This window comes from Lathyrus oleraceus, chromosome 6 (genome assembly GCF_024323335.1).
Source record: "Lathyrus oleraceus cultivar Zhongwan6 chromosome 6, CAAS_Psat_ZW6_1.0, whole genome shotgun sequence".
Classification (NCBI taxonomy): Eukaryota; Viridiplantae; Streptophyta; class Magnoliopsida; order Fabales; family Fabaceae; genus Lathyrus; species Lathyrus oleraceus.
This window is the reverse complement of record NC_066584.1, coordinates 272,429,940-272,445,426: the sequence shown is the minus strand read 5'-3', so window position 1 is coordinate 272,445,426 and position 15,487 is coordinate 272,429,940. Positions and strand designations below refer to the sequence as shown.

The 15,487-nt window shown below is 32.6% G+C and overlaps 1 protein-coding gene across 1 annotated transcript; it reads left to right on the top strand.

Moving 5' to 3' along the window:
- The first annotated feature begins 8,399 nt into the window (after nucleotides 1–8,399).
- LOC127095132 (uncharacterized) lies at nucleotides 8,400–9,400 on the top strand. Its single transcript, XM_051033865.1, has 2 exons — nucleotides 8,400–8,454; nucleotides 8,886–9,400. Exons 1-2 carry the CDS (start codon nucleotides 8,400–8,402, stop codon nucleotides 9,398–9,400), a joined length of 570 nt encoding a protein of 189 aa, XP_050889822.1.
- Nucleotides 9,401–15,487: the final 6,087 nt, after the last annotated feature.

Sequence of the window (15,487 nt, the reverse complement as noted above, 5' to 3'; positions counted from 1 at the left end):
AGTTGTTTATGTTTGATAGGCCAATAACTAACCTAATTGTTTCAATACTAGCAACTGGTGCAAAAACTTTATCAAAGTCAGTTCCTTTTCTCTGATGAAATGCTTTGGCTACAAATCTTGCTTTATTTTTGGTCACTTCTCCTCTTGGATCCAGCTTCACATTGTGCACACACTTCACATCCATTTCCTTCTTACCTTGTGGAAATTTGACTATTGACCAGGTTTTGTTGACCTTTATAGATCCTCCATCATGACTTGCATCCACTTTGAGTCCTTCAATACTTCGTCTACATTGACTGACTCACTATCTACATATAAAACATAGTGTACCAGCTCACCTTCATCATTGAACATATCATCTGATGTGATCACACATTCTTGCAGTCTTGATGGCATGTTTCTTGTCCTTTGAGGTCTTCTTATGCCTGTTTGAACCCTGCCTACTTCTGGTCAAATTTCCTTGCCAGCTTCACTAGTTGGTTCATCACATAAGACTCTTACTAAATCCTTGTTGACATTGTCATTGCAATCCCATTCTTCTAGCTCATCTATGATCACATCTCTTCTGATCACAACTTGCTTGTTTGCAGGGTCAAACAACTTGTATCCACCAGTTGAGTGATATACTATTAGGATCATCTGGCTTTACTTGTCATCAAGTTTTCTTGTCAACTGAATTGAAACATGTTTATATGCTATGGATCCAAACACCTTCAAATGACTTAAGCTAGGCTTGGCATCAGACCAACATTCTTATGGTGTGATTCCTTTTAGCTTCTTCGTTAGACATCTATTCAAAATGTATGTTGCAGTCGACACAACCTCAACTCATTTGGTATATGTTTTCTCTTTAACATACACCTCACCATTTTCATGATGGTCCTGTTTTTAATTTCAGTAGTTCCACTTTGTTGATGAGTGCATGGTGGTACCACTTCATACATGATCCATTCTCTTTCACATAGTTCATCAAAATATTTTGACACATATTCTCCACCACCATCAGTCCTCAAGGTCTTGATCTTGTGGCCACTTTGTCTCTCCACCATAACTTTGAACTTGGTGAATACCTCGATCGCACCCCTTTTCTTATTGATTATGTAAGTCCATAGTTTTCTACTATAGTCATCTATGAATGTAATAAAGTACTTGTTACCTCCAATTGAATCTACCTAAAGAAGACGACACACATATGAGTATATGACCTCAATGACGACTTTAGAATTACTTCTTTCATCTTTGCTGAAGTTGTTCTTGTGTTTCTTTTCCTGAACATATTCTTCAGACACTTCACTTGTAATGTGGTTTTATGGTAGATCTAAGACCATGTTTCTTCTCTTCAAGTTGTTGATGTCTTTGGAGTTGAGATTGTCAAGTCTATAGTGCCATAGCCATTCATCCATGCTAGCTGCAATTGCTAGGTACTTGTGTTCCATCAATTGGAGCTCAATCTTGAATGTTCTATTTTGAGACATAGGTTCCTCCAAGATTACCTTGCCACTTGAGTCAAGTACCCTCATTATCTTGTCTTCTATCAACACTTAGTAATTCTTTTCAATTAGTTTCACTATGTTGAGCAAGTTTCTTTTCATGCCTGGAATATACAACACATTGGAAATCACTTATTGTTTGCTATCTATCCTCGTTATCAAGACATCATCAATACCTCCAGCAACTATGGTATTGTCATTTTCAAATTTCACCTTGTTCTTCATGGAGGGATTAATGTTGACAAATCAATCTCTCCTTCTAGTCATGTGTGATAAGCACCTTGAGTCTAGGTACCATTGATATTCATATTTTTCTTCTTTCTTTGTTGTAACCATATACAACACTTCTTCTTCTTGTTTTGCATGCCTTGCATCATTCTCTTGGTTATTTCTGTTGTTTTCAGGGCAATCACTAGCATAACAATCACACTTCTGAAACTCTAGCACTGAATATGGCTCTTATCAGGTTTCCTTCCACCACTTCTTCCTCTACCTACAATACCACCTATGTGGTTACTTTGGTTTGTGAATTGTCTCTGATTTTAAGAATTTCCTTCTTCTTTGTGACTCCTACCATTTGAGTTTTTGTAACCTCCTCTACCTTTATTTTCGTTCCATCTTCCTCTATCTTTCTTTTCTTTTACTGATTGTGCTTACAGAGATACATCGACTTTCGTCTTGCTTGCAGATCTTTCAGTCATTCTTTGTTCATGAGATTCATTAATCCCTTGAAGCTCTTCTTTTTTCATGCTTGATAGGTCCTTCTACTCTTCTGTGGCTACAACCACATGATCAAATTTTGGAAGCAATTACCTCAAGATCTTTGCAACTATCGATCTGGATGTCAATACTTCTCCACACATCTTGATTTAATTCACCAGTCTTGTTACCCTAGTGAAGAAATCAACCACACTTTCACTTTTTTCCATTTAAACCAACTCATGCGTTCTTTTGTGAGTTTGTAACCTCACCTCTTTCACCTTCTCAACATCTCCAAAAACTTTTCCAAGATGTCCCAAGCCTCATTCGATGAATCTGCATCACCAAATTTCTCAAAGTTGTTTGGATCAACGCATTGATGGATATAAAGAGGGCTTTATAATATTTCTTCTTCAAATTTTCATGTGCAACATTTTGTTCATCCATGGAATTATCGCTAATTGGTGTTAGTCCATTCTTCACAAGATCCCAAACATATTGATAGCAGAAGACAACCTTCATCTTCTTACACCAATTATCATAATTCTTGCAATTCAATATGGAAATATTTTCTAAAAAATACCCATTTGTATGAGAAGACATTTCTATATGCTTCCTAAGAATCACAACCAGTGCTCTAGATACCAGATATTGGAATCAACCTTGATAGAACAAGATTCAACCATTTGATTGATTAAAAATTCTCGTTTTTTGCTATTCACTCGAGTGATTCAACCACACCTAATTGTAAGATGATTCATTCGCACAATGATTTGTAAAGAAAATAAATTTAAGTTTTTGAGAGAGAAGGTAGAATTGAGAGAGTATTGGTTATGGAGGTTGTCGCATCTCGAAAAATACGACCCCTCAATGATTCGAACTGAGTTGTCACCGAACTTTATTTATTCCAATGAAGGAATAAGTGAATATCGATAAAACCTTTTAAAAATAGAATAATGGTCGTCATAGCCATATTCGGATTCAGGAGTCGATTACGCAAGGGGAAGGTATTAACACCCCTCATGTCTGTTGTACTCAACGAGAACCTTTTAGTTAAAACTTGCGATTTAAATGTTAGCTAAATGTTATTTATTTTCTTCGAGTGAATAAAATATTGAAAAGAGAAATGAAAGAAAACCTCAAAAGGGGAAAATGGATGTTTTTTATTAGTATGCTCGCCAAGATCTTGCAATCTCATGCCTACGTATCCTTATAGTGCAATAAGGAAGTCAGAGAATTCGTAGTTCGGGGTAGCCAAGGGTGTTGGTTGATTGTTTTTAGAAGACGAGTGTTTAGGTTGCATTTTAAAAACATTGGCCAGTCTACTCTCGGTGGAGGCTTAAGCGCAAATTTGTACGTGTTAAAAGGGATTAGACAAATGTCATATTATGAAAGGTTTTCGATCGCACAGGGGCGAGAGAATAAGTTAAAGTTGATGTGCTGTATGATTTTTAGGTGAATGACGAATATTCGGTAAAAACAAGACGTGAGCCTTAGAACCAATGAATCAGGGTATTGTCGGAATGCTAGACTCCAACAGTATCTTTTTCATTCAATGTCATCATAAAATTATTTGATGGACAATGAACATTCAAAAGATTGTTCAAAGGTTCCACCAGAATGCTAGACTCCAATCATCCCTCTTTTGTCCAAGTAATTAGGTTAAGTGTTTTAAAAGCGAAAGAGTGAATGAATGGTTAACTCAAGATGCGTGCCTCGAGAACATTCATTCGAAGATTCAAGAAATGCGAGATTCCAAGGACCCATTTCTTTCGTATTTGTTAGGAAAAAAGTTTAACGAGTTGAGAAAGCGGAAGAGAAACTCGATGTTGATCGAGTGTTTTATCGCATTAGGGAAAATGATTTGTGAAATGATATGAGGTGCTTATTAAAGAAAAAAAGCTTAGTGGAATTTTGAAAAATGTACTTGATGTTGGTCAAACACCTTTTATCTTAGTATTTTTGAAAGGTTAATTTTAATGGTCATTTTGTCTTTTTAGATTAACAATTATGCATCAACTAAAAATACAAAAAAATAAACTAAAAACTAAAGCAAAAAAAAGGTAAAAGAAATAATAAAAAGGAGGGGGCACACTATCAATGCAAGAGGTAAAAGAATTAAAAAAACTAAAGGAAATAAAAGAAAGAAAATAAAACAATAATAAGAAAATAAAAAATAAAAAATATACACAAAAGACAAAAATATGCTGAAAATTGGGGGTGTAGCTAGGAAAATGCTCTAGACCCAAAGAAGGGAGCCTCACAAGGTGCATTGAGCAATTAGGGAGTGTGGGAGAGACTTCATCTTCCCAAATCTCATATTTGATTACTATTTCCGTAGCAACAAAAATGGAAGAAAATGAGTTTCAACGAAAACGTAAAAACACCATAATTTTATCAAATTTTCATGGAATTAAGCAAATAAATAATGAAAGTTTATCTAATCGATCTCACGAACATAATGGTACATTCAAAGTCAGAAAATAAACAACAAAAAATTTCAAAAATCAACAAAAATGCAGCAACATATATTTGCTTGATTTGACCATTTTGTTCACCCTCATGACAAACGAACTATAAATTCATGCTCGGGGTGATGTTGAGAAGTTATTGAATATATTATTTATGTAAAACAACCATCAATTTTTATTTGACCCTTTTTGTTCATGGAGGTTCAAAAACACTTTAAACTCTTGATTTTAAAATCAATTGAGTTTCCATAAAAAATGGTGATTATTAAGATACTAAATAAATAAAGCAAAAGTAAAAATACAATTGAATTAAATAAAGAACAAGTATAAGATCTATTTAAACAACAACAAATCACTTTTGCTCATGGAGGTTCAAGAACACTTTTCAACTCTTGATTTAAAATCAATTGAGTTTCCATGCAAAATGATGATGATTAAGGTACTAAATAAATAAAGCAAGAGTAAAAATGCAATAAAATTAAATAAAGAAAAAGCATAAGAGTCTACTTATTCAATAAAAAGAAAGAAATGTCTTGAAAGAAAATGAAGAGAAAAATGAAGAGAGTTTTGACTTAGTTTTTGTGAATGATTGGTGGTGTCATTTGTGAATGAAATATAATTTATTTAAAGCTTCTAGAAATGATAGTTTAGGAATTATGCAAAGAGTGTGAGTGCGTTCTAGAAACTTATTTAATTAAATAGTGAATAATGATGTAATATATGTATGAAATAATTATGTAATATATGATTGAAATAATGATGTAATAAATGAGAGATATTTTGGACCTTCTTAAAAAATTGATTTTTATTTTATGATGTATGAAAATGATTAATAAAATTCAAATGAATATTTTGATGAAACATTTATTTTTATTTTATGATGCATTAATAAATCAAATGATCATGATTTTTTTTCTTTTCAAAATACATAATGAAAAAAAATGCAATTTTAGTCAATTTCTTCAAAATGTAAAATGTTGACTTTATGTTGACTTTTTTTTACTATAATGCATATATGCATGATTATAGTGACTTTATTTGATGATAAAATACATATGGCTAAAAAATATAAAACTTCACAAATGGACATGTATTAGATGAATTTAAAATATCAGAATAAAATTGGAGTATGATAGAGATGAAAGGAAGAATGTTTTGATCTTTTCTTGATCTTACTGATCTACACTTTTAAAAATATAAAGTGTCTTCCTATTTATGACGAGACTATTTGAATATCAAACAATCTCAAACTCATTAACTAATTTCGACATATTGTATTCAACTCTGTTGAATACGTATAATTTAGACTAATACAAGTTGTATTCAACCCTATCGAATACATGCAAATTCAACTATTACAAATTTTATTCGACTCTATCAAATACATGCAACTTCGACTATGTCGAATCCTACATTTACAAACATATTTAATATAAAGAATTACATATTTAACAAAAATCACAAAAAATAATGGAGCGTCAAGATTCTCATAAATTACGATGAATTAAATGAAACATAACTATTGCTTTATTTTCACTAATGGAAAACTTTCTTTGTAAGCGTTTTTTAATGAGGCATATGTCACAAGTATGAGTACGTAAATAATTGTTTATGTGCCTACATTTATAAGAATTTTCAAAGAGCTAAAACATACATGGCCTAATCTTTGATGCAACAAGATTGATAATTGATAGTTGATAATCGGTAATGTTAATACCAGTATCGGAAATTTTAGAAGCGATATAAATCCTTTTGCTTGTGTTATGTGACCCTTAGAAACAGGTCCATACATTTTATTGTTGGATTCTTTTAATTTTCGGTGTTGAGATCCCTTCACTGGTTTATGTTATCGATTTCCTCACTAACAAGAGGATCATATGAAACAATTGTCGAATCATACCTAATTTTATTATAGTAACTTTTGATTAATCTATTTTTAACTTTTTATATAATAGATAGAAAAATAAAACTCAAATACTATTATATAATCGTGCCGATGTTCTATATTTTTTATATTATTTATGTCGTATCCTGACATCTGTGTCGGAGTCCGTGATTCATAGATATAACCTATAATTTTTTATTTATTTGTGTGAATATGTCACGGACATTTTATTAGGATCATGTTTGATATTTATAAAATAACATGGTTGAATACCAGGCCAATGTTTCTGTTGGTACTCTGATTGTAACATTAAGCATCTCTCACCGATAGTGTTCCACCTATTTCACTCTCATCCTCCCAAATCACAACCATCGACCATGTTTATGAAGGGTTGATTTGTCATTTTAAAATATTGGTGAAACTTCAGTAGAAGGAGGGTTCATATTTCACCTCATATGAAATTTGTCCTCTTTAACCATAGCCATTTAACCAAACTCATTTAATAGAAAATACTTAGTTAGTACTTTTATTGTACTATACTTTTTGTCATCCAAACCTAATTTAGCGCTTTGGATTGTCCAAACATTAAAAGAACTTAGGTAACACATTAAAGAGTAAAATTTCCATATATAACATCTTGTTCTAGGGTCCAAACTTTCTTTGTGACTGTTTTATGATTCAATTTTTTTTTATCAGTTCTTGTGTTTCCAACATTAATTATTAAATGTCCAAATTTAAATATTGATTCGTGATTTAATGTAGACCAACTTTTGATGATATATAGAAGTCAAATTTATATGTTATTTCTTCTGTCTCACAATAAATATTTTCTTTAAATTTTTTAAGATAATAATTAATTGAATTGATTTCAATGATAAAATAAATATTATTTATTAAAATAATTTTATTAATAATAGATAGTAAAATAATTATGTGATTTAAAATATAATAAATAAGAGTAAGTTAATGATAAAAAATAATAAATATCATATTGATTTATTTTAAATGAACAAATAATTTGAGACATATAAAAATAAGAAAAAAGATACCTGTTGTTGTGAGACAGAAGAAGAAGAAGTATAGCTCAATTTTCATAAGGAGGTAAAATGTAAAGAATAAAAATATATAATAATATCAGTTTTATGAAGATGCACTGAAAGTTTAAACTTTTTGTATAATATTATTTGATAAAAATATATTATTTATTACATCATACAACTAAATGTAATAGATGATATCAATGATTAACTGTATAAAATTAATTTATATTATCCATTTTTCTAATAATATAAGTAAAATATTTATTACATTAATTTTTGCTAAAATAAAATGTGTGCTGATTTTGAAAAGGTAAAGTAATATAATAGTGATTTAGGTTTTAGTGTTGATACAAATATAGTGATATATTAAACTACTTTATATTATAATAAAAAACACTATTTACATATTAAAATTGATTATTATGTCTGATTTTTTATAAACAAGTGAAAGTATAAGAGGTATTCAGAGAGTGTTAATCATTTTTTTGTAGTTTATGGATTATAAGTTAGTGTTGTCGTAAATTCTATCAAAGTTAAAGATATGCATGCCGTAGTCGAAGTTTGTTCTTGCATGTACATGTCTTAGTTAGCTTGTCGAATTATGTTAGCTTGTTGGTTAAGTTAGGAAATTTCTTAATGCACTATATATGTTAATTACGCACCACGCAAAAATACTAAAATGTCTCTCAGATTCCGGAAGTGCATCTCCGGACGTACCATGCACCAACGCTATAGCACACCAAATGAGTGCCATCTTAGATGAATACTAAATTTTTTTCCAGAAATGCATCTCTTGATATTTTCAACAAATATAATGAAATTTAATAAGCTCGATGGTTATTTCGGATATGCATCTTCAGAAGTTAGAGGTAAGATTTTGAAATTTGCTGTCACCTTTGCATGTCAAATATTTTCGAAGATGCATCTCCGAAATAATTTGATAAAATACAGAGCTGCATGATCACACAACCATACTTTTTCTCCTCACTCAAAATCCTCACCAAAAATCATTCCATTCTCAATCCACATTTTCACTCCAAATCTTCAATCTTATGTTTCATCACATCAAAGGAACAAAAGAAGTTGAAATTCCAGGTAAAGATAATTTATTTCAAGCCTCATTGCTCACATTAAGCTTGTTTTCGTTATGGAAAACAAGTGTTTATTCCGGAGATACATTTTCGGAACGAGTATGAAATCATCAGAAAATGCATTTCCCATATCTATTTGTGTTCATTTTTTCAGCTCCGTTTACAACATTATCGCTTATTTACTGTTTTATGGTAATTGTTTTTATTAGATATGGTGCACTCTGATGTTTTCCCAAAACAAGTTGTGTCTCCCACTATTAAAGGTGTTGATGTGAAGGCGGTAGATGTTGGCAACCAATTTAAAAATGAGCAAGAGTTTGAATCTCGTGATCACATGTTTCAATGGATTTGTACGAAGGCATCCAAACTAGGATTTGGTGTGGTTATCAGAAGGTCCGATAATGATTCAGATAGAAGATGTGCTTTTGTGACAATGACGTACGAAAGAAGTGGGAAATATCTACCTCCTCTCCGGAACTTTAAACGAGACGACACTGAATCAAGAAAATGTGAGTGTCCCTTTAAGGTATATGGTTATATGTTGGCAAACAAAAGCTGGAGATTTAATGTCATATATGGTTTGCATAACCATGATTTGTGTGAAAAGTTAGTCGTCCATCCAATTGTTTGTCGGCTCATGCCGGAAGAGAAGGAATGCGTTGCTGACATGACATTGACTTTGGTTCAATTGAAAAATATACTTGCAACTTTGAAACGTAAATGACCGGAAAATATCTCAAATATCAAGCAAGTGCACAATATTCGGTACCAAACAAACAAAGCGCTTAGGGGGGATAGAACTGAAATGCAACAACTCTTGAAATTGTTGGATGATAACAGTTATATGTCTAGGTACCGAACGTGTGAGGATGGAGTTACCGTTAGAGATATAGTTTGGACTCATCCGAATTCCACCAAGTTGTTCAACACGTTTTCTCTTGTGCTCATACTTGATTCCACGTACAAGACCCACAAGTATAGACTTCCATTATTGGAGATGGTTAGGGTTACCTCTATTGAGAAAACCTATTATGTCGGGTTTGCATTTCTAGAGAGAGAAAAATAGGAGAATGTTACTTGGGCCTTAGAGGTGTGTCAGGAAATGTCAAAGGACCCAGACAAGATGCCTAAAGTGATTGTTACCTACCGCGATACCACCTTGATGAATTCGGTTGCAAAGGTATTTCCTACTTCTTACGCATTACTTTGTAGGTATCACATAACAAATAATGTGAGAAGTTGGGTTAAACCCACGGTAGGGACAAAATAGATAAAGTCCGAAGATGAAAAAATGGTGAAGGAGGGTGTGGTTGTGGAAAAATAATGGATGCATGGAATCGTATAGTAAATTCTTCCACTAAAAAATTATATGCCGATTCCATTATGCATTTCAGGAAAGTGTGCGAAAAATATCCTGATTTGTTGAAATATGTTAAAAGTACAATTCTTGACTAGGTGAAGGAGAAAATTGTTTATGCTCAAGCTGATTAGGTTAGACAGATTGAAAATACAACAACTAACCAAGTTTAATCTGCCCATGCTACATTAAAGAATTGGTTGGGAAATAGTAAGGGCGGCTTGTGTAGGGATTAAGACTCCATGAACCAAATGATTCAGAACCAGCATAATGAGATACAAACATCATTTGGTTGGACCATCACAGCTTTGGAACACAGATTTAAAGACAACAATCTTTATTCTCAGTTGGTCGACAACATATTTCGAGCGGGTTTGAATTATATTTTTCACGAGGCTAAACGAGCTGATAATGTAGGCCCCAATATCATAAAGTGTGGATGCACAATTATGAAAACATATGATCTCACACGTGCTTGTTTTATTGCAAAAAAGGTGAAACTTGGTAGCCTAATAAGAATGGATGAGTTTTGCACTCACTGGAAGAGGCTTCAGTTTGATGATGATGGTGTCATGAAAGATGGTAAATCGAATATCTCTATCTTGACCGAATGGGAAGTGATACAAGAGATGTTTTTGAAAGCCGGTAACAACATGAAACTCCACATCAAAGAAAAATTGAGGAAGATTGATTATCTGGAAACCACCGACTTGAAACAACTGTCTCAATCGGTGAAAATAAAAGGTGCTTCGAAGAAGCTCAAGCATACACCGAATGACTCTTCGACGACACAACCTCCTTCATATTTTGAACATGTTGACAAAGTTTTTCCCGACTCACCAACTCAAAAATCTTTAAATATTGTCATTAAAGGAGCTCGCATTAGCAAACCACCTCTTTTGCCTCCTCCGCCAAAGATTCCATTCATTGACGAGATGCCAGTTTTTATGCACAAATACATTGAGCGGTTATCGAGCTAGTTTGGGGGATGATAATTACGATTATCGAGTTTTTTTGGCTTTACTTGGTAAAGGAGAAGATAATCATACACTTTTACTCTATCAACTTATCCAAGAGTTGAGGACTCATAAAGAATCATACACACGGTTGTACAGAAAGAAAGAACGATTGAATGAAGTTTATGAGTCTCTTGTTTCTTGCCTTAGTGGACCGACACCGGGGGGAAAATGGATGCGCTTCCCTGAAATGGGCCACCTTATAACATGTGTGTATGAGAGTATGTGTTGATCTTACACGATACGGTTTTTCGGAAATCTTTTTCCTACTGCACACTGCCCTACCTCAAAATCCAAATGTTCGTATTATGTGTATTGTGTGGCTTGCAAAATCACGATATTTTGTTCAAGTTTACTCGAAACTGGAATGCTCTATACCACTTACATTAGCGGAGTGGACGACTCATTCAACAACAAAAGCCAAAACTTGGCTGGACCATTTTATGGAAATGATACAAGAGTTCGAGAAATTGAGCAACATTGAAAGAGAGTCAAGTGCTCAAAAGTCAAAGGGGGTGCCACCCATAAATTTATCCGGCGACAAATGTTTTGATTCACTTTAATTTCCTGTTTAGCCGGACAAATAAGTGTATATAATTATGTCTCAATATTAATGAAGTGTGATATATTCAATTTCTTAATATTTTAATACATTTTTTGATCTTTCCCATAACATTTGTTCATTTGTCAAACAAAGTCTTCAAATATGTCATGTTTTCAAAGGTTCTATTTTCTGCCTGGTCTAGGAGAGGTTCCAGAGATGTATCTCCGGAACAAGATAATAGAGTGCGGAACTAGAGATATATCTCTGGATTCAGCATGCCCGATTTTGAATGGTCGAAATTTATCTATAGGTTCTATAAATTAAGGTGCTCTTGTTTTTTTATTTCACACAAACTGAAAATGTCTCAAATATCACAAATAAACATCATCTGGTATGTCACAAATGTCTCATTCTACAGTGCGACACCCAGACATAAGCTTAAGCTCACCGAGTAAACCTCTCATGTATATCTAAAATAAGAAGTCCATAATCTCCCATCATACTGAGACAATCGAAAAATTGTCAAGCATGAGTACCGTTCACCGCCGATTGAAAATAGAGGGAAGGTTGAGTTCAGCAACTTTGAGCTCAAGATGGATGCAGATGTAAGGGTTATGTGGAATACATATTTCTATTTCAAAACAAAAGTTCCTTTCGAGTTGGAAGCGATGATTTCAAGATCGGTCGAAGATATTGTGAAAATGTTGAAACCTCCACCTGGATATTGAAGTGTAATGTTATAATTTTTGTTGAAATCATCTATGTAATGCTTATGTTATATTATGAATGTTAATTTTATTTTATCATAATACACGTTTTTTGTTTCTGCCTTTGCTAGTGTTATGCATACGTTACAGAAATGCATCTCTCAGGTATTTAAAAAAATAAATAATAGAGCGTCACTCAGAATGACCTATGTGTGTGTGTGTATTGAGTACGCCCGGAGATGCATCTCCGAAACTTAAGGGGAATTTTAGTATTTTTTCATGGTGCATAAGTAACATATAAGGTGCATTAAAAAATCCTCTTAAGTTAACATGTTGAATTGGGTCAGTCTGTTGGGTCAATTGTTTATTATGTTAGTTGAAAGCTAAGGTTTAGTTTTTTTGTAAATAGCATATTAGTTCCCACTTCTCCTAAGAATCCCTGATAATCATAATCGAAGGGAGAAAATTGTGTTGTTGAGATTCAATTGTAAACATTGTTTTCTAATGTGTAACTGAATCAAGAATCCAATTTTTAACCACTTTGAATTGTATTTCTCTTCTCTTCTATCTTTTCTTTTACTTTGTGATTTTCTTGTTAATCAAGAAACCGATCATACTCTATTATCTTGGGCATTGTTTCACAACAATTTTTAATACAAATCAAAGGATTACAATACCTTTAAAATGTTAAAATTATAGCCCACTTGTCTTCAATTTATGTGTAATTCAAGTTTCTAAATAATTAGTGTAAATGTTAAACAAACTAAAACCCAAATCATTAACTCATAAGATAAAGAAGTAGAGGTTGTATGAAAAATAAAGTCACGCTCTATATTGATTCCGTACAACTTATTTTGTAAAAATTAACTCATATTCCTAATGCAAATTCAAACCTGCAAAGAATGTAGTTTAAGCTCCATAGATTGTTCCAAGATCCACCATCCACCTACCAATATGAATGTCTATAAAACGGGACACGGATGGAGGATGCATTATCATTTTTATTGTTGTCCTCAAATTTATTCCGCATCTCCGTTCCTTATCCTGTCACAAAGGGGATTTTATCCCCCATCCTCTTCACACATTCTTATAAACATAATAAAATAAATATAAAATTTATTATTTTTAATCCAATTAATAACAAAATTTTAATATTAACCAAAAAATGTCAAAACTAATAGTATAAATCTATGATTTTTATAATATTTAATTGTAAAAGAATATAATCAGAATGAAGATAATTATTAAAATAGATTGAATAATCAGAATTAAAATAAATACGGAAGTAAATGCATAAGTAAGGATGAATGTATTTGAAGACATAATTTTATTGAAAAACACTTACAAGAGGTGATTACAAAAGTTGATGGCAAGCTCAGGGTTTCTAGATTGAATCTCTCAATTTTCGAATGCCCTTCATCACAAACTGCATTCTCTTATATAGAGAAGAAAAGAAGACAGACTTCAAATAAAATTCAAACCAGATATTAGCAAGTGAATTGGGAAAGTATTTAAGAATACCTTTTATAGGTATAGGCCCTAAACAAAAGGACCACCAACACCTTATAAATCAAGTCAAGGTGAAGCTCACAAATTTGAAAGGGAGGCAACTTTCCTCTGCAGCGAGAACTATATTAGCAAAGTCAGTTATTGAAGTTATTCCCACTTTTCAATGATGATATGTGCTATTCCTAAAGCTTGTATTAAGGAGATTCAGAAAATACAGAGAGGCTTCATATGGGGAGATACATAAGAAGGTAAAAATATTCACTCTGTCAATTCAAGTACTATAACAAAATCTAAAAAGTTAGGAGGATTAGGTTTGAGAAACCTTGAACACATGAATAAGGCTTGCCTTCTAAAGCTGGGTTGGAAGTTAAAATATTGTGATGGCTCCTTATGGTGCAAAGTTATGAAAGGTAAATATGACAGGAGTAATGATGATTTTGAAAATGTTGATGGTAAAGGATATGAGTCAAACTTATGGAAAAATTTAGTCAAAGACTGGTCATGTATAAAAGAAAGGAGCCACTTGACTATTGGTAATGGTGAACACACCAATGTTTGGACTGATGCTTGGGTCCATTCAGATTTTACTATGAATGAGTGGAGATTAAATGTAGAAACTAGTAATAAAAATATAGAGAGTTATTGATTTGATTGATGGGAATGTTGATTGGAAAAGGGAGTGGATAAATCAGACTTTCCCTCAACACATTAAATAACATATCTTGGCAATTCATCCTCCAATACATGATCATGGCACTGATACCTGATCATTCTCTAATACTTGAAAATTAATAATGTTTTGATTTTGGCCAAGCTTGCATTATGGCCGTTGCAAAAAAATGTGGGAACTTATTGTTGGAAATCCACCAAAATCTATGGAGAATTTCAATCAATCTTGATGAACAAGATTGTTATCACCCACAGAATAACAATTAAAGAGAAGAACAATGGAGAAAGAAAAGAAAGAACGATGAAGGAGAAGAAGAATATTCTGCAGAGTTTCTCTCTGCCCACAACCTGTGGAAAACTTCTTATTCACTTTGCAACTGCAAAATTCTATGAATACAACATTACAAGAATAAAAGTTACTCCCTCTATTTATATATTTAGGTTAGCTTGCACCCCAAGTCAAATGCCAAAACCATAAAAGCCCAAAATAGTTAACACTACTAAAAATAGGCCTAAGTCGAAATCATGTTTGAAGCAACATGCTTCGACACTTTGGCACACTAATACAACTTGAGACACTAGGTGATTCGACACTTCCTTGTTATGTCGAGCAATCTGCTTCGACACAAGGAATCATAATTCAACACTTATATGCACAAATTTTAGCCACATTTGAACACTGGAATAACTAAAAAGGTTGGGAATTTTCATACATCGTTTTACCAAGGTAAAACCGTGTCTAATATTTTTTAACTATGTCTAAAATTGTTGTAGCTATATTAAAGCATGGGAAAAAATTTCAAACACTAAATGTTTTATTGTTTGACTCACTGGCAATTTTATTTGCTATGTTTTTTTCTTCTTTTTAGGCATTATTCCGACTATGGATAAACACCAATTTTTTTATCCCACTCCTCAGGTTCCTGTTGGTCATTCTCATTCAAATTGAGGAAGTTGTAGGCACTTGACACAGTGAAATTACCTTTTGTTATATCTTTCCACATACACA

Coding starts and splice junctions, on each gene's coding strand:
- LOC127095132 (XM_051033865.1), top strand. CDS start 8,400: ATGAAATTTAATAAGCTCGATGGTTATTTCGGATATGCATCTTCAGAA. Junction 8,455..8,885: donor TGCATCTTCAGAAGTTAGAG/GTAAGATTTTGA, acceptor TGTTTTTATTAG/ATATGGTGCACTCTGATGTT.